Raw genomic sequence first — 26046 nt, 5'->3', positions numbered from 1 at the left:
TAAAATTGAGTGCACACAGGTGTCCAGGTTGAGGCTGGCCAGAGGTGAGGGTGTAAGCACCCTTGGTGGGGTCTGCCCACCCACCCTCTGCCTCTAAGGAAGCCCTCATGCTCCCATCTAAGCCCCTCCTTCTCTCTCCTACTCTCCAGATTGACAGATATGGAAAGTCTACCCTAAGTCAACACTCCCCATTTCTGCCATTCCTGTCATGCCTCCCTTGTACTCGGAGGTCCCCCAGCTCCGAGCTGCTCCCTACCCTGTAACCTGCAGCTCTCCCTGGCTAACACATGTCTCTACAGGGGGCTTGATCATGGGCACAGGAATTGAGTCATCATCCCACAAGTACGGCCTGTTCCAACACATCTGCACCGCCTACGAGCTGGTCCTGGCTGATGGCAGCTTTGTGCGATGCACACCAGTAAGTTCAGAGACAAGGACATCTTTGCCAGTCTGCTGTGTGCATTAAGGATCCTGGTGACTGGGAGGTGGCTCCCCTGGGGTGCTTCATTTCAAATATACCTCTTTAGTCTAGGTCTATATGCATGATAATAACAGAAATTTATATAGCTTCTTATGTGTGCTAAGGCAATGCTTTACGTATATTAAGGCATTTAATCCTTCAACAACCTTATGAAGTAGGTGCTATTATTATCCCCATTTTACAAACGGGAAACTGAAGCACAGAGAGGTTACTAAACTTGCTCTAGGTCACATAGCTAGTAAAGCCCCCACAGGTGAGACTCAGACTCAGGTAATCAGGTTCCCAGATCCTTGCCCTTAGCCATTCATTACACGGTCCTTCCTCTCTGGAGAAAGTCAGGACTCAACATCAAAGCTCATCATCAGGTGTTGTGAGGTACAACTAAAAGAAATTAGAGGGGCTGTTTTTGGTAAAATAAAAGACAATTCTACCACTAAAGCAGGACACAAACATTTAAGGCATTTTACCTGAGGAGTAAGACAAGATTTTTGAAATTTTAAATAACCTCACATCTGTGCTAGCATATTTAAGGGGCCCCTGGGATGAGAGGGACAGTCTCATCCTTTTGACATGGATATTTCAGAGAGCCACCAGCATTGCTGGCCTCACAGAAGAGAGTCCAGGGAAGGACTCTCAGCTGGGGAGCTCTGGTCTTGGATGAGAGATGCCCCTATTAGGATTCACATCAATTCAACGCATTTCCCTGAACTCTTACCTGGGCCCTGTCTTTTAACCAATTAATTATCAGCAGAGAAAGAAGTCAAACATTTGTGAATTACCTCTCTCCTGAGGCCCAGATTCCTCATCTGACAAGTGCATGCTCAGGAGGAGTGAGTGGGTACTGTATGTGAAATTCCTAGCCTAGAGCCGGGCCCAAAGTGGACACCTAGATCAGGACAAGATCGGGACTCGCCAAGATCAGATACTTGTCAAGATCAGATACTGCCAAGATCAGACACTGCCAAGATCAGGCCAGTGTGATTAGCTGGAGGCCCAGATGGGGGATCAGTTGGCATCTGCAGGCCTGCTGCATAGATTTCCTGCTCTGCGTCCCTGCCCCGCTACATCCCATCATGCCCACCACCAAGGGCTTTGGGTTTAGCATAGACTGCACAGGGCTGTCCTGTCGGTAAGGCTGGACTTTTTCAAAAGGAGCTTTATTAGAAACAAAGAATCCAATTTAGAATGGCCAAAGGAAAAGTCAGTTGTCTGTCTCTGTGACAAATGTCAAAACAAGAAAATGATGATGTTAGGAACAGATTTATGAAACCGGATGAGGTATTGTACGGAGAATGCTGGATCAGGAGTTAGGTGATATTGCTTGCACCCCACTGTTGCTGCACCTAACTTTCTGGGAAGCCTCGGGTGAGTCGTGTCACCTCTTGGAGGCTCACCTTCCTTACCTGTCATAAGGGGGTGTTAATGCTCTCCCTGGGCTTTGGGGGAGTGGGGAGCAAAGCTAATGTACTAGAAAAGCCTTTGTAAATTTTAGTAATGGCTCAGAAGGAGGCATTTTAATGTTCCCTGGCTATCCTGACTTTCAGTAAGCGTTCAGCTCTTTCATGGTCTAGCCTTGGACTGCTGCCCCTTAGTCCCCCATTTTGGGTCTTTGGGCAGGTGTGGACATGGGCTTCTTCCTGGGTAGCCAGTGATTCAGGATCTATGCCTCGATGCAGAGGGCGGTATTAGGTTAAATGTCATGTTGAAGCTGCAGAGGGAAAACTAAAGCCCAGAAGTACAGCTTGTAAAGCACGTTGTTTGGGTTTACAGAAGACAGTAACAGAATAGGGATTTAGCCTAGGCCCTGGGTTCTTTGTTCCCCCACTGACTGTATGCCACAATGTGGGGTCTAGAACCCAACTCTCAACATGTGTCAATTCTGTCTCACAGTCCGAAAACTCAGACCTGTTCTATGCTGTGCCCTGGTCCTGTGGGACCCTGGGCTTCCTGGTGGCTGCTGAGATCCGCATCATCCCTGCCAAGAAGTACGTCAAGCTGCGCTTTGAGCCAGTGCGGGGCATGGAGGCTATCTGTGACAAATTCAGCCACGAATCCCAGCAGCGAGAGAACCATTTTGTGGAAGGGCTGCTCTACTCCCTGGATGAGGCCGTCATCATGACAGGAGTCATGACAGACGAAGCAGAGCCCAGCAAGGTAGGCCAGCGCAGCAGCTGCTGCAGACCAAGACCGGGAAGAGGAAGGCCTGGGTGGGCTAGGACTGAGCCTATCCCCCCAGCCTGACCCTGGCAGCTACCTTTTCGCGGCTGTTACCTGGGTCAGCCCACCTGGGATACAGGCAACAGGAGCTACCATCAGAGATGTCTTGGACAGAGATGAAAGATTCCACTAACTCTGTCCTTCTCTGCCCCCGCCAGGGATGTGCGAGTCTCTTGATAGGTGTAATCGTTAGTCCTCATAGCAACTCCATTGTATAGATGAAGAAACTGAGGCCCCAAGAGGTAATGTAAACTCCCACAAGATGACAAAGCCAAGATTTAAGCAATCGATTTGATGCCTCAGAATCCAGATTGATACTCCTTCAACTCATATCATGTAATTTTAAATAGCAATCTTTTTCTCCATTTAGAAAGGATTTTTGCTTATTTTAAGAGACTTGGAAGGAGTGAAGAAATAAAAGGGAAAGAAAAGACTCGACCTATAAACGTGACCCACAGCCAGATGTTGCTAATGTGTTTGGTATATTTATTTCCTCTCTTTTTCTGTGCATGGGTTTTTTTTTTTTTTTTTTAAGTTTTTAAGTTATAAAAGTGGTATAACAATGTTGAAATATATAAAGAAAAAGTTAAAGTGCTTGTCAGGGTAGTCATTTATAACAGTTTGGTATACATTCTTCAAGACCTATTTCTATATGTGTGTATACGTGTGCATGCTCTCCTTTTATTCCATAATATTCTGTTGTTGCATGTAAATAATGGGCCTAACTCACTGCTTACTCATAAGCATTTATGTTGCTTAAATTGTTTTGCTCTTACAAATAAGATTGCATTAAAGAGTTAAGATTTCCTTACATCATCCTTACCCTTTGGACAAACGTTTGTAGGACTGAGTCAAATAAATGGAATTTTTGAACTGAGGAATTCATTGAGCACGTTGTATATTGAGAGATAAGACCACAAAGCCCTCCAGAAAAGTTGTGCTTCTGACCACCTGCGGCAGTGGTGTGTGAGCATGCCTTTGCCTACATTCTTGCCAACCTGGGTAGTATCACTCTTCCATTTTTGCCAATCTGATTGGGTTAAAAATAGTATCTCGTTTTATTTTACAGTTCTTAGGTCACTCGCGAGGTTGAAAATGTCTTTGCCGAGTTTTTCAGTTTGTCTTCAGCTGTGATCGGCTGTTGGCGTTTGTCTTTTCTTATTTAATGTGATGAGCATTTCCCCATATTGTCACATTGCCTTCATAACTGTCATACTTTCTGTCTACAAAACATTGCATTGAGCAAGTGCCCTATCATTTACTAAACCACTGCCCCATAGTTGGAAATTTACATTGCTTTCATTTTTTTCATTATGTTAGTTCATGGAGCAATGAACATCTTTTGTCTGTAATTTGAATATCTTAAAGTAGAATTAGTAGATCAAAGGATAGGCACCTCTTAAGGCTCTTATCTATACCTATATACTTAAAACATTTAAAAATTGGCAAGAACTCAAGAATCATCTAGTGCAATCCCCTCTCCAAATAAGGAAATGAGGCCCAGAGAGGGGAAGAAAATTCTCTTAGGACACACAGCTAGCACAGAGCAGATTTACATTCTGGCCTCTGACTAGAATCTAGAATTTAGCATAATTCACACTCATTGATGCTTGTAGGACACGGTGTTGGAGGTTGGGGGCCTGGAATAGTAGTAACACTGGACATTCAGCTGAACTGCTCTGGCCCTCTCTGGGCCCTGGCTCTGCCTGACCTGGTCCAAGGCCCAGTTAGTGTGTGTCACCTAGCACCTAGTCACCAAGCAAGGACATTTAATCCAGAAGTTTTCCACCTTCTCCACGGTGTCCCCTTCGAGGCCATCAGCAGTAGTAAAGCTGAAGGAGGGGATCAAGGGGATCCCCACTGTACCCAAAGCGACTCTGCTGCCATGTTTGAGGTATCAGATACCACCTAAGGTTATGGTTGGGCAGAGGGCTTTGTACAGCTTCTAAAATGTTTGAACACCTGACCTGATTCCCTTACTTCCCATGGAGAAGATTGAGGCCCAGAGGGCCTTACCCAGAGGCTGTCCCAGAATTAGTGGCAGAGGGGCTGGGCCACAAGGCCGTAGACATTTGCTGAGTGTCCCAATGAGCAAGATACTGATACACAGTGGGAACCAGGCTGGGGCAGGAGAGTGGTAGATGCCATCAGGTGTGTGGACATTTCATTTTAGGAGCATTTCTTGCAAACATCTCTGTTGGGAAGGCTGCTCAGAAATTTGCCTCTGTGTGCCAGGCACTGTGTTGGGCCCTCTGCAGGCACTGTCCAGTATAAGGCTCACTGCCACCTCACTAGGAGGCAGCCCATTCCCATTTTGAAGGGGAGGCCTAGAGGTAGGTAGGGTTGGAACTGGAGCTCTTGCAGCCATCTGGCTCTCTAGCTGACATGTGCCCTGGGAGAGATGGCCCATCTGGGTTCTTTTTCATCTCCTGAGCTTCTCTGGCACAAGTGGTTCCTGATGAGTCAGTGAGTATCAGGGGTACCCATATCCAGGTACCCCCAAGTCTCCATTTCATTGTGCAGCTGGTGCCATTGGCAGGTGTGTGGCCAGGCCTCGGCTGGGGTTAGATCAAATTGCTCTGTTTCCTGTTGGGTTTCACTCTCCTTTGCATTAGCAAGCAGAGGCCAGCGTGTAGCATCTTTTGCCCTGCCATGTGCTATCCACACTAAAACTGTTTGGGCAAACAGGCTCTTCAGCCCTAGTTTCCCAGCCCATCATGGTCCCCAGTTTCCTCCCTGCAGGGTGACCAATCACAGAGTGGGCTCGCATAAGAGGAGACACCCAGATAGGCTGCAAGTGAAGTGCTGGATGCCAGAGATCGCAGGCAAAGGGTTGCCTGGCTCTAGTGGTGAAGGGGGTTGGCAAGAGATGGGGTGAGAGCAGGCCAGTGAGAGAACAGAGGACTCTTACTGTGCCCCACTATAGGCCAGGCACTGTGCTAGGTACTTTCTGTTATCTTTTTTAGTCTTCCCAGCCACTCCAGGGGATAGTAATGTCTCCATTTTGTCTGTACAGAAAATGAAGCTCAGAGAGGATGAATAACTTGCCCAGGGTCAGACAAGTATGTAGAAAGTGGAAAAAGCAAATTGGCAAACAGTATGTATAGGATACTTTTTTTCTAAAAGAGTGTGTGTGTGTGTGTGTGTGTGTGTAGAAAATAAAGCTTAATGAATACCTCTAGAGCCTAAGGCTACAGGGATTTCTCTCTATCAAGTTATATATTTTTGTAATGTTTCAAGTTCTCATAAAGAGTATATGCTTCTTTATATGCTGCTTTTGCTTTTGGAATCAGGGAAAAAATTAATGGTTTTGTTTTGTTTTGATGGCTGGCCAGCCTATTTTTTTGTTTGTTTGTTTTCATAACGTCCACATTCCAGAGCTCACCATTCAAGGTTTCTGCCTTATGGCCCTAGCCTTGTTTTGCAACATGAAATGGGTCTGAGTGCTGATCTGCCTTTGCCAGCCTTGTGGCTCTGGCCAGTATGTTCAGCCTTGATGATTCTGAGTCTGCTCATCAGCAGAACAGGGACAAGCCCTGCCATGCTAGGTCTTGGAAGAGAAACAGAACTTGCTGGCCTGGAATGTGACACTGAACACGTGTGGTTGTGATCATTTTCTTCTCTCTGCTCTGGCTGTTCCCTCCCTGATTTTTCCCACATCCACATTCTACCTCTCCTTTTCGACCTATTCCACTCTCTACTTCCTCCTGACACTTTGCCCAGTTCCCCCTCTGGGTGTGATCTCACCTTCCCCATAGAACTCAGGTGGCTCTCCTGCCCCCTAGAGAAGCTGTTCTGACGTGGGGCCCAAGCATCTGCCACCAGGGAGGAAAAACCTGGCCTGGTAGTTTGTCTCTTAAGGGCTGTGGGATTTGTAGTCTCAGAAAGATAGGATTTTAGAACAGGAAGGAGTGTTCACCAGCATGGGGCTGAGTAACTAGTGTGTATGTGCGTGTGTGGGTAGTTTCTCAAAAATCTCCCACGGAGTAAATATTTTCATTGTCATTTTACATGTGAAGAAACAGACACAGAGAGTGACCTGCCCAAGGTCACATAGCTAGTGGGTAACAGGGCCAGGGTTTGGCCCCAGCCGCCCAACTTGGAGCCTGTTCCCTTTCCAGAATGCTTCCTCCTTTCCCCAAGAGCATCTGCCCAGAATTCACTTCATGCATGAGGAAGCTGAGGTCCAGAGAAGCTAAGTTATCCCAGGGCACACAGCTATTTGCATCCTGAAGAAGACACCAGCTCAGTATAAGATTTAGGCATTGGAGACCATGAGGTCCAGTGCCAGGAAGGCATGTAGGTTTATTCTTGTGAGCTTCCTGCAGAGGACGGTGGCTGCCAGGGGGGAGTGTTGTGCCCAATAGACTGTGGGGCATGGTCCAGGGACAGCAGGGAAAGTGCCCTGGCCCATGGGTTGCAGTGAGGGGAATAACCCACACTCAGTGTTTGTGCAAACACTGGCCTGGTGGAGGTGGGAAGGAGGGAATTCACCTGCGTGGAGCACTGCATTGTGGCAGACGCTGCCAAATGTTTGCACTTCTGTTCTCTCACTGAGAAGGAGCACCAGGCTAAGATGGGGTCACTAACTTCTCTAGACTCAGTAACGAGCTGTTTGGCCCTAGGCACCCCACTTAACCTCTTTGAGCTTCTGCTCTTTCTGCTAGAGAATTCCTGCTGTGCCCAACCTCACCCAGCTTTCAAGAGTCTCAAAGGTAGTAACAGACATGAAAGAGCTTTGAAAAGGCCAGGAGTGCTGAACAGAAGCCGGGTATCACTTACATCCTGGGGTGCTTGGCACGTGTCTGCGGCTGTTCACAGTGCCCTCTGTCATTACAGCTGAATAGCATTGGCAATTACTACAAGCCGTGGTTCTTCAAGCACGTGGAGAACTACCTGAAGACAAACCGAGAGGGCCTGGAGTACATTCCCTTGAGGCACTACTACCACCGCCACACGCGCAGCATCTTCTGGGAGCTCCAGGTGAGGCTTGGGTTTCCCATAGTCCTAGCTCCTTTTGACCAGCAGGCAGGGAACCCGGACAGTTAACATGGTATCCACACTCCCCTTAAGTGAAAAGGGTAACTTTGTCCTAAGGAACTGGAACACCTTCTTAAGCTGCAACACAGTCATTTCCTTCTGAGGGAACTGACTGCCTTCAGATAAATCAGCAGGATCTGACCAGGCATCTGTTCAGTGCCAGGGAGTAGGCCCCTGGGCCGGCACTTTGGAGAATACAGACCAGTTCCATCCTTGAGGAACAGTTAGCCTGCCAAGCAGACCGGTTCTGGCACTATAAAAGGCCACAAGAAAAGAGGACGATGTGGCTAGCTCTGCCTAGGATTGGAGGTGGCAGTCAAGCTTGGCCTTGACAGGTGAGCAAGAATTTGCTGTGTGTGTATGGAGGGGTGGGCAGATGGGGAGGTCTGGAAAGGCCCCTCAGAGATGACCTGTGTGCAGGGACCTGAACACAGGGAGGGCAGGCCACACAGAACTCTGGGGAGAGTGCCCAGATGGAGGAATAGCCAGAGCCAAGGGCTTGATATGGGCTGACATAAAATTAGCCACTTTCATGTGTACAGTTCAGGGGAATTTAGTATATTCACGATGTTATGCAACTAACACCTCCATCTAGTTCCAAAACACTTTCACCCCAAATGGAAATCCCATACCCAGTAAGCAGTCACTCCCATTCACCCTTCCCCCAGCCTGCGGTATCCACCAGTTTGCTGTCTCTGTGGATTTACCTATTCTGGGCATTTCATGTAAATGGAATCATACAATATGTATCTTTTGTGACTGTCTTCTTTCACTTAGTTTAATGTTTTTATGTATCAGTATTTTATTTATTTTTATGAGTGAATAGTACTCCATTGTGTGTATATATCATGTTTTGTTTATCCACTCACCTGCTGATGGACGTTTGGGTTGTTTCAACCTTTTGGCTATTGTGAACAGTGCTGCAATGAATATTCACGCACAATTATTTGTTTGAGTACCAGTTTTCAGTTCTTTTGGGTATATACCTAGGAGTGGAATTGCTGAGTCATTTGGTAATTTTATGTCTAACTTACTGATGAATTGCCAAACTTTCCACAGTGGTTGCACCATTGTACATTATCACCCCCAATATATAAGTATTCCAATTTTTCTACATTCTCACCAACACTTATTATTTTCTGTTTTTTAAAATTATTACAGCCATCCCAGTGGGTATGAAGTGGTATCTCTGTGGTTTTGATGCATTTTCCTAATGACTAATGATGTTGGGTATCGTTTCATGGGCTCATTAGCCATTTGTATATCTTTACTGGAGAAGAGTCTATTCAGATCTTTTGCCCATTTTTAACTGGGTTGTTTGTCCTTGTTGAGTTGTAAGAGTTCTTTACATATTCTGGATAGTAGACTTTTATCAGATACATGATTTGCAGATGTTTCCTCACATTCTGTATGTTGCCTTTTCACCTTCTTGATAAGTTCTTTGATGCACAGGAGTTTTTTATTTTAACAAAGTTCGATTTATTTATTTTTTTGTTGTTTGTTCTTTTAGTGTCATATCTAAGAATCTACTGCCAACTACAAGGTCATGAATATTTACCCCTATGTTTTCTTCTAAGAGCTTTTTGGCTTTAGCTCTTATATTTAGGGTATTGATTCATTTTGAGTTTTTTTTTATATATGGCATGCGGTAGGGATCCAACTCCATTCTTTTGCATAAAATTTTCCAGTTGTCCCAGCAAGGCTGCATGTGCTTGAAAAACAGCAAAAAGACCACTGAGCTACAGCCATGGTGGAGAGAGAGGTCAAAGGGCAGCTAGAGGCTAGATCATGTGACTCCTTGTAGGTCAAGGAAGGATTTTGTATTTTATTCTAAGCATAATAGGAAGCTAATGAGGGCTTTGAGCAGGAAAGTGACATGACTTGATTTTTGTTTTGAAAGAATAACTTTGACAGCTGGATCGAGAGTGGATGACAAAGGTTGGGGGGAAGGGTAGGCAAGAGAAAGAGTAGAAGAAAGATTTCTCTTGTCCAGGTGGCAGCAGTAGAGGAGGGAAGAAGAGTCAGATCTGGAAGATACTTTGAAGGTTGAACCAGCCAACAGGATTTCCAGGTAGATTGGTCGTGGGTGTGATTCCAAAGGTCCAGGGCCCAAGAACTGGGCGAATGAAGGCATGGGAATTGATTGGCATGGGAAATGTGGGGGAGGGATCTAGTAAGGAAAATCAAAAGTTTGGTCTGGGACATGTCAGTTTGAGATGCCTTTTGGACATCCAGATGGGATGCCGAGTAGGCGACTGGCTACACATGTCAGGACTTCAGGGATTCATTAGAGGCTGGGGCTACACCTATAAATGTGGGCATCAGCAGCAGAGAAGTGTTGTTTAAAGCCAGGGAAGTAAATGAGTGAGGATGGTAAGAGAAGAGGTGCAAGATTAGGAAGAAGGAACCAGCCACAAGAGGAGGAGGTGTTGTCAGTCAGAGGAGGGGAGAAAAACCAGGAGAGTGTGGCGGCCCAGAAGCCAAGTGAAGGCTGTTTCAAGAAGGGAGACAACAACGGTGTCAAATGCTGCTGAGTGAGATGAGGACAGAGACCGACCTCTGGTCTTGGCCAGCCATGGGAGGGTCATTGTTGACCTTGAGCAGTGGAGGTGAAACCCTGACCAGTGGGTTTGAGAGAGATCGGAAGACAAGGAGAAGTGGAGACAGTAAAAGCAAACCTGAGAGACTCCCTCCAAAGGGAACCAGAAAAGCAGGGTGATAGCAAGGGGGTTTTAGAGCCAAGGGAAGCTATTTTGTTTGTGCAGTTGTTTTAAGATGGGAGAGATTACAGCATGTCCATGTGTCATGGGAACGATTCCGTGGAGAGGTAAAATGACAGTGCAGGAGTGAGGGTGGATATGGTGACATTGTGAGTAGGGGCACGGGAGTGGCACCTGTGCTCAGGTAGAGAGGGCCTTTTGATGGGAGTGTGGAAAGTTCATCCACTGGACAGGAGGGAAGCAGTACGCATGGGTACAGTTGCTACAAATATAACAATTTGGTGGTGGGAGGCTGGGAGTTCTCTTCTGATTGCTTCTAATTTCAAAATGAAAAAGGAAGCAAGGGTCTCAGCTGAGATGATGGGGGTAGGGTTGTTGACGGTTTGAGGAGAGAGGACACTTGAAATTGTCCCTTGAAAGTAGGAAGTGCCAAGATTGCTGGGCAGCACTGCGCCTGCCTAAGGTTCGTGATTGCAAGTCCACAATGAGAGAAGTGTGTGGTTATGGGTTTCATGGTCCAGCTGTCTGGGTGGGTGTAGAACAGGAGAGGGTTAGATTCAACCAGGTGAGCATGAGGAGTGGGGCAAGGGTGCGGGCCCTAGGGTGTGACTGTGGTGAAATCTAAGCCAGCGGGGGAGGCGGGAGAGGAGGGGCTCCCAGGGCCCAACAAGGGACTGGCATGGTGACCTGGATGCCCAGTTGGCTGAAGCACTGAAGTCAGGGTGCCAGAGGGCATGAGCTGGAGAGAGGTGGTGATGCTCAGAGGCAATGCTGACAATTGAAACTACGGAGACAATGAATATGACAATGACAAAGTCTAGGGATCAGCAGACTCTCCTAAAGGGCCAGATGGCAAATGCTTTAGGCTTTGCAGGCCATGGAGGCTGTCACAGCTACTCAGCTACTCAGTCCTGCATGGACAGGGTCATCTCTCTGGGTATTAAAATCACCAAAAATTAATGTTGAAGAAGGTGACAGTGACAGGTGTGGAGGATGGGAGGGAATTCAGTGATCCAGAATCCAGTGACGGGAACCATGGGACTAGGGGGTGAGGGAGAATCCAGTGATTCAGGATCCAGTGAGGGGAACCATGGGAGTAGGGTGGAATATTGGGCATGTGCTTCATAGTTGCTAAGGTTGGTTTAGGGAAGGGGGAAGAACAGAGATCTAGAAGCAGGAACGAGGGGCCAGAGGACCTACCTCACCCCCATCTATCCCAGTGTTGGGAGGGACATAGAGAAAATGATACCTATTAAGAAGTCTGCAGTGGACAGCCAAGTTCCAGTTAAAGACAAGGAGAGGGAAAGAATGTTCAGAGAAGAGACAGAAGATGGAGGGGGTTTTGCTGAGGTCAGACCATGAGCACACAGGGGAAGATCTGGAGCTCATGGGACAGAGGCAGATGGGTCAGAATGAGAGATGCTGCATTGCTGTAGCAGGTTAAGAGTGTGGGTAATGAGGCGCCTGGAAGTTCACGGATAAGAAAAATAGGATGTGAGGCATGGCAGAATGACCCCTGGTAGTCTCTTTGGAGGAGGCAACTGGTCACTTCTGATCTTGGGATAGGTCTCCTAGGCAGAATGTGGTAGGCTAGTAGCAGGGGTTGGAGCAGTGGGGCCATGGAGGTCTCATCCCGGCCTGGGTGCTCTGGGCTTCCCCCACCCCCACGGAGCAGTGTCAAGGCCCAGAGCAGGTGGTAGGCAGTTTTGCCAAAGGCAGATGATATCATGAATCCTCCTCCATCCCTGCCAACAGCAGTGTTAGGGTTGTGGAGGTGTGGCTTTTTCAAGAGCAAGGATATTTAAGAGACAGGAAAAGAAAAGAGGAGCCAGCAAAGGATACTGAGAGAGAGCATTGGAAAGATAACAGTAGTTAATATTCATCACTCCCGTGTGTTAGTTGTTATGCTCAACGCTGTGCACACATTATCTTCATCTTCCCAACAACCCTGTAGGGGGAGCTACTAGTGTTATTTCCATTTTACAGATGAGAAAACTAAGATTTAGGTTATCCAAAGTAAGTAACACAACCCAGTAAGAACATATTAGTTATCTCTTGCTGCATAATGAACTAAACCTAAACTTAGAGGGTTAAAAGAGCTAACATTTATTATCTCACAGTTTCTGAGGGTCCAGGCTTTGGGAGTGACTAATCTGGGTGCTCCTGGCTCAGGGTCTCTCATGATGTCAGCTTGGGCAGTGGTTATCTAGAGGCTTGACTGGGACCAGAAGATGTGCTTGCAGAAAGTCTTACTCACATAGTTGTTGACATGGGCTCCTCCAGTGTCCTCACAACGAAGCAGCTGGCATTGTTTATACCACAGCCCACCCCATCAACCAGTCGTAGTGTGGACTAACCTTGAACTGACCTTAGATGAGGCAGCTCCCTTTTGCCAAGGGCAATTCTCCCAAGAGGGAGTTGGTGTCAGTAGACAGCCCTCACCACAGCTGGCGGGGAATGGATGCCTCCCAGGAGGAGGCGGAGGGGACCCCTGGGTGGAGCACCTCAGCATCCTCTACGGTGGGAATTGCAGAAGCTAAGACATTTCTAGGAGTAATAATTTCAAGTGCATGCCTTTTCTACCTCCCCTGGGAGAACTCCTCCTTTCATTGGGGGCCTTCTCCCGGAGCTCAGCTTCTTCCCTGCTGAATCAGACCCTCACACTTGTGCCAGGCCCAGCTGGTCCAATCACTGCCCCTCACCCAGCTTGGTCCACCAGCAGCAACACATGGGTCAGGATCAGCTACATAATTTGCAGGGCCCAGTGCAAAAAGCAGACAAAAAGTGCTGTTAAAGGTACTGAAATATAAATCTTTTTCCTTTCTTCTGTGGTCTCTCTCTTGTCGTAAATATTTGCAATTTAATGTCATTCTAAATAAAGAAAAATTGAAAATGTAAATAATTATCATGAATTTTACGGTTCATTTTTAAAATACAGATATAAGAGCATTTAACACCTCATGCATGTGTATTTCTTGGTTCCATTAAGAATGCTGCATAAAACTAACTCAACCATTCTTATTTCACTTCTTGACACATGCACATTTTACCAACCAGCACCACCTTTGGCTTGCTGATGAGTGAGGAAGGACTAAGAGCAAAGGGACCAAGGGTAGCCATGTCTTGCCCTTCCCTTTTACGTCATCATTTTCCACGTAAGTGATTGGCCAATACAAGGAGCTAACAACACCAGTAAGAGAGGAGATGATAGGGTCCTTGGTGTTCACGTTTCTTAGAAGGCCATCGCCCAGGGCCTGCCTCTGGGATTGGGGTTCCTGGTTCAGGCTGGGCCCCTTGGATGTGTAGTGGGGCCCTGTAGCCCAACAGAGCAGAGGCAGCTGGTAGCAGGCTGGACACCAGTAAAGGGCAAGGGCAACTGGAGAGCCGGGGGCTGAGGAGGGAACGGGCTGTAGTGAGGGTCCCTGGAATGACTGGCCTCAGTGTGTTGGCAGGGCAGGGCCAGGGGACCCAGGGTCACTAAGGGGCAGAAGGGTACGTAATGAGGAAGGATGCTAGGCAGGAGAGGAGAAGGGCAGGGCACAGTGTTTAAAACTTGAACTTTCTGAAGCTGAGATTGGTGGGAGGGGGTTCAGCTGATACATTCAGCTAACAATTGACTCTTTTTAGGGGGAAACCATAAATGGCTTTTAAATATAAGAAAGGTGATGCAGTCTCACTCAGAATTAAAAACAGGCAAAACAAAACTGCAGGAGTCTCATTTTTCGCCTCTCAGAGTGAAATGACAAAGATGGAGAAGTTTGATAACACATTCTGCTGGCGAGGGTGTGGGGAAACAGTGTTCTCCTGCATCATTGTGGAAAGTATAAAATGGTACAGCTCTTGAAATAGTGTCCATTAAAACTGTACATCCTGTTTGAGCCAGAAGTTTCCACATCTAAGAATTTATCTTACTGATACATATACATATTAATGGGCAAAGACACGTGTAAAAATCATATTCATTGGAATAATCTGGAAATAATCTAAGTGGCCATCAGTATAGAACTGGTTAAATACATTATGGTACATCCATACAATAGAGCAGGAGTCAGCAAACATTTTATGGAAAGGACCAGATAGTAAACAGTTCACAGGTTTTGTGGACCATAAGATCTCTCTAGCAGATACTGCCCTTGTAGCCTGAAAGCCGCCATGATAATATATACATGAATACAAAACCAGAGGGCAGGCCAGCTTTGTGGACTGACCCCTGCAGCACAGCATTAGGGTCCATGGCAGAATGCGGTAGCACTCTCTGGATTGGGGCACAGGATACAGGATAAGCACAGTGCTCCAAGATGCTACCATTTATTGGGGGTGGTTTTTTATTGCTTTTTTTTAAAAAGTCCATCTGCTTGTTCGTGCATCAGATGTCTCCAGAAGGGTACACAAATAATTCACACCAGTGGTTGCCTTTGGGGAGGGGGAAGCAATTGGGGAGGGAGGGGCATGAAGTAGGGATAGGGCTGGGAGGGAAACAGGGTCAGGGATGTGAAGGGAAGCTTAACCTTTGCCCTGTTAGGATTTCTGTTACAGGCATGTGTAGCTGATCCAAAAACAACTGTGGAAACAATAAAAGCCATGCTGTTTATTGAGCTGTTTTGTGCCAGGCATTGGTGCAGGCGCAGGGATCTAACAGAAGAAAGTGAGAGTGATCTGCTGATCACAAGAGACTGGAGGGGAGGAGTCACTCAGCCTTCGATGCTTAGCATGTGTGGCTTCTTTGGGGAGCTACCCAACCCCTTGATTAATGTGGACCCTTTTATGAGCTGCCACTGCCTCTCTTTGTTCCAGCTCTTCCCACACTGTGGTCCTGTGCCCTGTCTCTGTTACTCCTGAGGGAGTGAGCATCTTAAGGACAGGGAGCAGGTCTCAATTCTCTTGGTATCCCCAGCACCCAGCATAGAACCTGGCACCTGACCTCGTAGGCACCTTATAACTGTCTGGTAAATGAAGGAACATCCTTGGCTTCAAGGGCTCCAGGAGCTGTGAGAACGGGGTAGCAGGTGGACACTGGTGACCCTCAGGAAGATGGCAGGCTTTTGTGAGCCAGGAGCCACAGTCTTCTCTGTTGGAGAGTGGGTGGGATTGCTGCCCAGGGGGAGCAATGGAGAAGCTGGAGGAGAGCAGAGGGCATGCTGGGAAAGCCGCAGTGCTGGTGAGGCGGCTCCTCAGCTGGAGGCATGCATAGAAGGGGAACGGCCTCTGCTCAGGGGGGTTCTGGGGAGGCCGGATGGGAGAGGCAGGCAAGTGACCAGGCTGTGAGCAAGGAATGCTGTAAACCCACAGGCCCCTTGTCAGACCTGAGCCGGACTTCACCCATCTCAGGAGAGCTGTCCCTGGCTGTGTGACCTTAGGGAAAGTGCTTCTCATTCAGCAGCACTCACTTCTCAAACATTTATGGAATGCCTGCTCCTTACCAGCCACTCTGATCACTGCTTTACTTTGCTCCAGGCACTGGGCTGAGTGTCTTCCATTTGGTGTGAGGGTACTTCAAACAGTTTGTGGAAAAAGAATTGAAAGGTTCTATGCATCTTTCCATGATCCTTTTGAAGTATCCTTTTATCTCATCCTCCAAGTCCCATTTTACAGATAAGGAAACTGAGCTCAGAGAAGTTAAGTAACTAGCCCACAGTCCTCAGAGCTGGCAAATGCTAGAGTTGAGGATCAACTCCAGATCTGACTGGTAAAGTCCTAGATACCATCACACTCCCAACAAATAGGGGGATTGTACCCTGTCATACTTATGTCAAGCACAAAACGAGGACCTGACCCCTGGCCCCTTGCACATGGAAACATATAGCCCTTGTTGGTTCCTTCTCTTCATCCCCAGCCTTTGTCTTTCAGGACATCATCCCCTTTGGCAACAACCCTGTCTTCCGCTACCTCTTTGGTTGGATGGTGCCTCCCAAGATCTCCCTTCTGAAGCTGACCCAGGGCGAGACCCTGCGCAAGCTATACGAGCAGCACCACGTGGTGCAGGACATGCTGGTGCCCATGAAGTGCCTGCCACAGGCCCTGCACACCTTCCACAACGACATGCATGTGAGCCGGGGCAGGGCAGGGAGGGCGGACCAAGCATGGTCCCTCTGGGCCTTAGCTTTCCCAACTGTAAGATAAGGGCCTTGTCCCCATGCTTTGGCCCACTCAGTGATGGCTCTGATGGGAGAGGAGCATAGGGCCTGGTGATGTGCACTCCTGCAAGCTGCTCCCATGAGCTGGAGTCATGGGGAAGCTGTGAGCAGCCAGGGAGGGCGGTGGTCCCTGTAGAACACTGTGAAGCCTCCTTTGGGTGGGCATGCGTGGGCCAGCCATGAGCCTGTCACCTGTTGGAGAAAAAGCACCAATAGCCATCTCTGTGGTCTACTCAGGTGTACCCCATCTGGCTGTGCCCATTCAACCTGCCCAGCCAGCCAGGCCTGGTGCACCCCAAGGGAGACGAGGAAGAGCTCTATGTCGACATTGGAGCATACGGGGAGCCGCGTGTGAAACACTTTGAGGCCAGGTTCTGCATGAGGCAGTTGGAGAAGTTTGTCCGAAGCGTGCACGGGTGAGTGGCCCAGAGTGTGGTACGGTCCCTCTGGCTGAGAGCCCCAGGTTACTGCTCTGGGGCAATGAGGCCAGCTCTGGGTTGAGAACCAGGAGTCCCGGGCTAGACCAACTAGTTGCTTAGGGGCCCCACAGCTGTGGCAGCCTGTGTCTGGGAAGTAATCTGGGAAGACAGGGTAGGACTGCAGGGACTCTTCTTCCTGCACCCCTCCTCCAGTGAGCACATCCCCAACCTCCCAGATGCTTGAGTCAGAAACCTGGGAGGCACTCCAGCCCTCACCACAGGGCAGATGACAAGTGTGGTTTTAGATATGTTCAGGGGCTACTGCTCTAGATTGAAAAGCCAAAGCTATGTGTTTCGATTACTATGAAAACCACAGAGAAGCCCAGGACACAGACTATTGCTCAGAAAACAGCCTGGAACAAACTATTGACAAATACAGCATGGGTGAATCTCAAAAAATTGTGCTGACTGAAAGGAGCCAGGATAAATAATACCATGTGATTCCATCTATATAAAATTTCAGAAAACACACATGAATCCATAGTGACAGGAAGCAGATCAGCAATAGCCCAGGGATGGCCGAGGGCAATGGATACCCAAGGGGCATGAGGAAGGTTTGGGGCGATGAATGTGGCCACCACGTGGACTGTGGTGGTGGTTTCCTGGTCATATACATACACCAAACCTATCAGAGTGTACACTTTAAACATGGGCAGTTTATTGAACATCAGTAAAAGATTAACAGGAAACAGCCCTGCCACCTATCAGGGGAGGCAGCTGGGTCAGGGAGTAGTGCCCTGGGGAGATGTCTGAGTTCTCCTCCTGACGCCACCTCCACCACTAAGCCACTTAACCCCTGAGCTCCCATTTCCCACCTGCAAAATGGGGAGAATTCTTGCACCTCCCTGCATCCCTACCCCCGGTCTACCCCTGCAGGTTCCAGATGCTGTATGCCGACTGCTACATGAATCGGGAGGAGTTCTGGGAGATGTTTGATGGCTCCTTGTACCACAAGCTGCGGGAGCAGCTTGGTTGCCAGGATGCCTTCCCTGAAGTCTATGATAAGATCTGCAAGGCTGCAAGGCACTGAGCTGGAGCCCACCAGGAGAGACAGACACATGTGGGAGGACAGGCATCTTCCCTTCACTCAAACTTGGCTGCTTTCCCAGATCCACACTTTCATAAAGAAATCCCTCCAGAAATCCCACCCAGACATCCCCAGTGGTCTCCTCCTGGCTCCCAGGGGCAACCCAGTGGAGTGGAAAGATGGGGTTTGGAGTCAGACAAACGTGAATTTAGTTCCCAGTTCAGCCACTCATCAGCTATGTGGCTCTGGGTGAGTCACTTAACCCCTCTGAGTCCCAGTCTCTTCGTCTGTTGAAAGGGCATAATAATATCTACCTGCAGGTGTCGTCATCCGAGTCAAGCACCTGTCACATTGAAGGTGCTGGGTAAGTGGTAGCTGTTGCCCCGTCAGCATCACACCTGACTGAAGTGATTTCGATTCAGCAGCTGAGTCTGGAAAGGCACCATGCTGGGTCACTTGTGCACAGGTTGGCTGGGATGATGAAGGGGATGCCCTGGAGCTGCACTGCCCATGCCTCAGTCAGCCAGAAGAGCTCCTCGCAGGGAGAAGGAGGGCTCCTGTCCACCCCGGGGGCCTCAGGAGGGCAACAGACAGGGCAGGCAGGCCCAAGACGTGCTGTGCCAAAGCCAGGTCCAATTCCAAAATTCTCTGTGCCGTCTTTAGTGACGTCCTGCCACTTCGTCCTTCACACCCAGGCTTGCAGGCCTACCTCAGCCATTGCCAAGTCCACTCAGAGGACTGTGTTCCTGGAGACTTGCAAGGTTGAATCCTATCCCAGCCTCGGCCTGGAATGCCCCTGATGGCGAAAGTGATCTCTCTGAATTGGATCCAGAGCACCTGGGCTCACTCTTCTTGGCTTGCCAACCCTCCAGCCTCCACTTGGTAGTGGGAGTGTGTCCACGCTGCTCCGCAGCATGGGGGTGGGGAGGGTGGGCCACATCAGGTGGGAAAATGGAGTTCATTGTATGCTACTGTGAGGATTCTCACTGTGGGGCTGAAAGAAAAGGGCATCAACATTTCTCCATCCTACTTTTTTCCTTCCCACCCCCAGCTGTAGTTAATTTCAGTGCCTTACAAATCCTAAGCTCAGAGAAAAGTTAGCTCCGTTTCCGTTCCAGAGGGAAGGGGACCTCTCCAGGTCCTTCCCCACTTATTACTGAAGCTTGGTTGTTTATGCAACTCCATCTCAAGAACTGCCCAGTCTCAGCTGAAAACCCAGAATCTGAGAAGAAATTGTGTCATGTAAGGGAAGCTAGAATTAAGGGAGCTGTGCTAGTCACATCTGTGAGGTTCGAGTGAGGAGACTTGGGTTTCGGTCCCTGCTCTGTAGTCAGCAAGCTGTGCAGCTGTGGGCAGGTCATTTGTCCCCCTGAGCTGTAGTCTCTTCATCTATCACATCAGCATAGATGAGACCTCCCCAGAGCCCTTCTGTCGTAAATAACATGGTTGCCAAACCCATGGAAGGCCTTATGTTGAAAGTCAGAGGGAAAATAAATGATCCCAGTGCACACTTGGGATTGTAGTCATTTGAGGTCCTTCAGCCCCAAGGCCAGCTCCCATCTCATTTTCAGAAAGGCTCATCTGTGGCTTGCAGAGAAGTGTCAGAATCCTCTGAGAGTCACACTTTGAAGGACGCTCACCCACCCACCCAGGGGTCAGCATACTGCAGAGGGTCTCAGCATGGCCCTGGGAAGGCTGGGTGCATTCATGGCACTCATAGGGTCAAGAAACCACCCTTACCCGTTTGCCCTCTGGAGGGGGCAGAAGAAAAACATAAACCTCATTTTCTAGTTTGCAAAGCATGCAAATTCTGGCATTAGCTCTCATAGTGGGCCCGTGTGCTTCCTCGCTGGGTGCTAAACTGATGATTCTACTTAACTGTAGATGAATGGTTAACACAAGGTAGGTTAATCCAGAAGATAAAGTGCCATCATTTCACCAGTGGAGCCTCCCTCCCTAAGCCACTGGGACTGGCCAGGGATGCCGGCAGCCTTTGTCACCCTTAGTCATATAACCAAAATACAACCCTTCACAGACCTTACCCAGAACCTGGGGCTTGGAAGGGAAGGTATTTTGGAATCGCACCAGCCTCAGGTTAATATTTTGCTCCAGTAACATCTTGCCTGGAAAGAAGCAGTCTTCCAAGGATAGTGAGCTGAGTTACTGGCTTTTTCTTAGAACCAGTCCCATCAGTCCAACCATGTGGATGGAACTGAACAGTGCATGTGGAAAGAACAGAGTAGGCCTCTCCCCTCCAGAGCCCTGAGTCTTGGTTGCATGAAAGTTTTCTGTAAAACCAAGATTGTACCAGTTTCTTTGGCTGGAAGGATGAATAACTGGATATTACTAGAAGGGAAGGGAGGGGTGGGATGGGTGTGGCAATGTATGGTGTGTGGTTTTTATCTTTTCCTTTGGTCATGGGGACCAAGGAGAAAGGCATGAATCTCGCCTATTGGGTCTCACAGCCACAAGCTCTGCACCTACTCTGTAGAACATTCCCTGTGGCTCTGGGGTCACTGCTTCTGTAAAAATAAAAGTATGGCCTGGAAGCTAGCCTTTGTCATTTGTTGCTTGGGGGACCACAGTGTGGACTCAGAACTGGGCTTAGGCACAGACTCTGCCACTTCCCAGCTCAGCTGCCTTCCCTGAACCCGTGTGCCCATGGACAAGGGCTGAAAGCTTGTGTATCATTGTCACACTGATTTGGAGTAGGTGTTACTAGGAGCCTTCATTGGGGGGAGGGTGAAAGCAGTTAGAAGGCTACCACAAGTCCAGGTGAGAAATGGTGGCAGCTCAGGTCAAGGTGGGGCTGTGCTTTTTAAGGCACCAGATGTGGTCATCAGGAGGTCTGAGATGCAGTCCTGGTTTTGTCACTTGGTTGTGACCAACTCACTTTGGCAAATTAGTTAATCCTGTTGAGACTATCTCATCTATAAACTGGTGGAAACCACTAGCTGTCCACTAAAATGCATTCTTTTTTTTTTTGTGCACACAGCTAGACTACAATTCCCAGCCTCCCTTGAGGTCAGGTGTGTCCTTGTGTGTTCTCCAGTGGAATGTGAACAAAAGTAAAAACCTATGAGAGGTCACCTGGCTCTTTCCTCTTCCATTTGCTGGGTGCAAATCACAACCAGGCCATAGGTGGCAGGAGAGTCTTAAGTTGGAAGGAACATGGATCCCTGAGTCACTGTATGGAGAACTGCCCACCAACCTACACCCTTCCTTGGACTGTAACGGGAGTAAGAAATAAGCTCCTATTGCAGTTGAGCCACTACATATTTGGGACTCTGTTAGAGCAATTTAGCCCAGGCTAACTGCTACAGGGTTGTGAGGTTTAAATGAGCAGAGATATGAGATGAACTTAGTGCAATAAAGTTTTCTGCAAATGCATGGATATATATATGGTGGATGTTTTCCTAAAATATATGTGATGTGTTGGTCTCATCCTAAAGCTATCCAAAAGGACTCCTTTAGGAAATTCCTTTTCCAGTTATGTTTCACAAACTGGATTTTATACATTTGCTTTAAAGGAGAAATCTTTAATGTTTCCTAAAACATAGCTCTTGCAATTTAATCCTAAATATCACCTTACATTTGAATAGCACACAGTATTCAATATTTTATCTAATCTTCACAATCCTGTAACAAAAAAGGTCAATATCTATCCCCATTTTACAGATAAGGAAAGTGAGGCTCAAGAAAGGTCAAATGATTTGCCTGAAAACCGCGTTGAAGCTATTAATGAGTTAAACAATGATGCAGGGTGGTCATCTTGTCTTACAACATCAAGGTGCTTAAAGAGCCTTGGCCTGAGCCAACTAAGACAATAGCTCCAGACACAGAAGGCAGAAGTGAGACCCCGTGGCCACGGATCAGGTGGTCAGGGTTCACAGCACTGGACTCAGCTCAGAAGGGAAGCTGCTAGTGGTCAGCAGGGAGGGTTCAGCTTTACCCCAGAGCAGTTCCTTCTATGAGGAGCCCTTCCTGCCCAGCCAGGCCCTCAGCCCACACGGACAGTGTCCAGACTGATGTTCATGCTAGTGCTGCAACAATTGGTTTTCCAAACTCGGCCTGTGTAAGAAAAATCATACATACACACACTACATAAGTTAAATGTAGATTTATTTCAAAAATATGCTTCCCAGTTAGGTCCTGGCGTTGAGATGACCCACAGGTTTCATCCTTCATGACCGCTAATCATTGCAGGTAACTGCCCTGGCATGCCACTTTGAGAAAGACTGCAAGGCTCTAGGAGGTGGTGTTTTGATGGTAAGACTGTTGGACCAAGGGATCAGGCTTCTGAACCTTCTACATCTCTGTGGTCATCACCCTCTCCCTTGCTCGTCCATTCCAATTTTTGTTGAATTCCTGTTCCCTTGCTAATGCTGCAGCAGGTCCAGAAAGAGGAAATGGATCACGAACCCAGAAACACATGTAAACTGCACCTGAAAAGGAAGAGCTCCAATCAAGTTGGAGAAGGTGAAACTGCCTTCAGGGCCAACGCACCATGGCAGGTACAGAAACAGGTGCTGGGCTTGTTTAGCACATGGTAATGAGGATCGAGGATCTCAGCTCTGAACAAGACTGGCTTCTACACTCCATCTCACCAGGCCTGGCTGGGGCGCCCACAGACTCAAGGTATAAAGCCAAAGAGGGCACACTGTACAGCATTCATGATCGTCATAATCATCACCCTCAAGTATTAAGAACCTAACACAGCTAAGAAATGCCCCATCCTGTTAACTGTGATTAATAAAGCAGCAGTGCTGTGCAAGCTGGGTACACTTGTTCCTCCTCTGGGCTTTAGTTTCTTCTTGTAAAATGAGCAGCTGTGCTAGCCACACTTGGTCCTGCCAAGGCGCCCACTGGCTGATCATCAGAACGTGGTTGCAACAGGACAGATGACCTGTGATGCACACTCACTGGTACATTACCTGTGGTCCATGTTGCAAGGTGGCACTGGAAGCATGGTGAGAACCTGGATGGTAGGTCTGGTGGCGTGGCTTGTGAAAAGCCATTTTTGCCCCACTCAGGGCTTCCCACAGCCTGGCAGGATCTGACACTGGAGAGGAAAAAATTGCTACCCAACTGAGCAACCAGGGATATGCTAGAACTTTATATTACTTTTGTAAGATTTATGTGGCAGAGTGCTCAACCAACAGGATGACTTCAAGAGATTGAACTAGAATTGGTAGTTATTAAATATTCATTCATTCATTCATTCATTGGCTTTTAGCCCTTTTTTCCCAAACAAAAGCTTGTAGGAAAAGTCCAATATATAACAAACATGCTTTGATTGAAGCTGGGTGGGCCAGTCCAACCCTCCTGGGCAGCCCTGTACCCTCCTTTAACAGAGGTTGCTGGAGGCCTCATTAGAGCCCAGTTAACAAACCTCAGATCTCCATGTCCTCTTCTGGCCCTGCCCAGGAAAAGGGCGAAGATCACAAGGAGCTGGATTTCAGCTCAACATCTCACAAGGAGAGGCTGGACAGACAGAGTTACTGTTGTGGAGTAGGGCAGTGGTCTCCAAAATGAGGCACTCAATCCAGGGGACGGTGACAAGATGACTCAGTGAGATGCCTGAAAAAATATTGGTGTTTGTCTTTGCGTTTCACAAGAAGCTGACCCTGGAACAAGAATTTGAGCACACATAGTTTATTTGGGAGGTAAAAGAAAACACCAGGAGGGAAGTGGGAAAAGGACGACAGCCAACCATGGGTGCATTATCAAGCAGGTTACCACTGTGGGCAACTAGAGTTCAACTGCACTAGGAAAACTTTGGAAGCCAATGTAAAACATACACTTCAAAGGTGTATCCCCACAAGGGGTAAGGGAGCTGGGTATTTATGAACCAACTCCTGTAAGTTAGGGAGGGGGCAGGTCCTGAGGGGTGTCAAGTTCTGGGCACTTCCAGCCCTCCATGGATACGCAAAGCCTGCCCTGGCGGCCAGAGAACCTTTCGCTCCATTATATGCGGGTGTGCCTCCCGAGCACACATGACTTCTATAACACGCACAAGTTTATTGGTTATCTCATGGCTAAGGACCTAAGAAAATTGCCCAATTTAAAGTTGTTACATAGGTTTCTCTTATAAACCAGCAAGCATTCCAAATTTGCTGGCCTTCTCCATGGTGACAGTAATATAATAGCTGACAGATACATGTGAAAAAAATGTTTTTATTCTATAAGGTAAATTGTCTTTTTTAAAAGTTTTATTGAATATGTTTTTTAACTTATTTTTAATTTTATTAGACTTGCAGAAAAGTCACAATGACAGTACAGAGAGTTCCCATGTCCCCCACCCAACCTCCCCTAATGTTAACATCATAGTAAAAGGATCAAGACCAACAAATTAACACTGCATAATATTATAAATTAAACCACAGACTTTATTTGAATTTCACCAATTTTAACACTATTGTTCCTTTCTTTTTCCAGAATCCTACCTAAGATCCTACATTTCATTTAGTTGTTATTTCTCCTTATTTTCTTTCAAACTGTAACTGTTTGTCAAGGTACAATTAACACATAATAAACTGCACATATTTAAAGTGTACAATTTGGTTAGTCTTGACATATGTGTGGATATACCACATTGTTTATCCAGCTGATGGGCATTTGGGCTGTTACCAGTCTGAGGCTATTACGAATAAAGGGGCTGGGAACATTTGCGAACAGTCTTTGTATGGACATATACTTTCCTTTCTCCTGGGTAAATACCTAGAAGAATGGCTGGGTCATATGGTAGGTTTATGGTTAACTTTTTATCTTGCTAAACTGTTTTGTGAGATGGTTGTACCATTTTACATTTCCACCAGCAGTATGTGAGAATTCCACATCCTCACCCACACTTGGCATGGTTGGTCTTTTTAATTTGAGCCATCTTATTTTGGTTTTAATTTGCATTTCCTTAGTGACTAATAACGCTTTTTTTTTCAAGTGCTTATTTGCCAGCCATATATCTTCTTGGTAAAGTGTCTGTTTATATCTTTTTTACATTTTTTATTTTCTTTCTTATTATTGAGATATATATAAATTCATTTGTATGAGGGGTCTTCTAAAGGTTCATGGATAGATTCGTATTATCTTTTTAAAGATGACCGGTAAGGGGATCTTAACCTTTGGCTTGGTGTTATCAGCACCACACTCTCCCAAGTGAGCCACGGGCTGGCCCTCACATTATCTTTTAATTCCACAAGGTTTTTGGTTGTGTGTGTGTGTGTGTGTGTGTGTGTGTGTGTGTGTGTGTGTGAGGTTTTTGGGTGTGTGTGTGTGTGTGTGTGTGTGTGTTTAACAATTTGTATGATCTATAAAAGAATAGTTAAATTTGTATCTAAGTTTTTGCCTAACCCAAGGTCCAAAGATTTTCTCCTATGTTTTTTTCTAGAAGTTTTACAGTTTAGGTTTTACACTTAGGTCTATGATCCTGAGGGGAAAAAGTTTTTTCTTCTCTCACACACCACTTACCACTTCTGACACCAGATTCTGGCGGTGGGGAAGTTCCCCACACACCAACCAATCAATTCTCCAGCTGACTCCAGCTGCTGTCCTCTAATTCACTTCAATTCTGACACTGTCTACATGGACATAGCATCAGATCCCACAGGTGAAGGACTCAGTCCCACAAGACTGCCCTCCACTTTCAATGCCAATTGCCAGTCCCAGGTTGTGAGCTGTAATCCTGACTGACCGGCTATAAATTGAAGTTCCCACAAATCCCTCCTCAGGTCCAATTAATTTGCTAGCGCATCTTACAGAACTCAGAGAAACACTTTATCCATTTATTATAAAGGACATTACAAAGGATACAGATGAACAGCCAAGTGGGAGACACATTAGGCAAGGCATGTGGACAGGGGCGTGAAGCTTCCATGCCGTCTCCGGGTGCACCACCTCCATGTGTACAGCTATCTGGAAGCTCCTAGAACTCAGTCCTTTTGGGTTTTTA

At 47.3% G+C, this 26046-nt stretch overlaps 1 protein-coding gene across 2 annotated transcripts in view; it reads left to right on the top strand.

Annotated features, from left to right (window-relative positions):
- The window catches only part of DHCR24 (24-dehydrocholesterol reductase), a 30767-nt gene extending 10131 nt beyond the window's left edge, over positions 1-20636 (top strand). The window contains exons 4-9 of one of the 2 annotated variants that reach the window (XM_063104725.1): positions 300-418; positions 2372-2635; positions 7538-7681; positions 16306-16503; positions 16830-17008; positions 17948-20636. In XM_063104725.1, coding sequence (XP_062960795.1) covers positions 300-418; positions 2372-2635; positions 7538-7681; positions 16306-16503; positions 16830-17008; positions 17948-18101 — 1058 coding nt within the window. In that variant the 3' untranslated portion in view covers positions 18102-20636. The remainder of the gene's footprint in view (positions 1-299; positions 419-2371; positions 2636-7537; positions 7682-16305; positions 16504-16829; positions 17009-17947) is intronic. The other variant, XM_063104726.1, reaches the window with a different exon arrangement.
- Positions 20637-26046: the final 5410 nt, after the last annotated feature.

This window comes from Cynocephalus volans, chromosome 8, assembly GCF_027409185.1.
Source record: "Cynocephalus volans isolate mCynVol1 chromosome 8, mCynVol1.pri, whole genome shotgun sequence".
Classification (NCBI taxonomy): domain Eukaryota; kingdom Metazoa; phylum Chordata; class Mammalia; order Dermoptera; family Cynocephalidae; genus Cynocephalus; species Cynocephalus volans.
The sequence above is the reverse complement of the archived record's forward strand: the minus strand, read 5'-3'. Positions and strand labels throughout refer to the sequence as shown.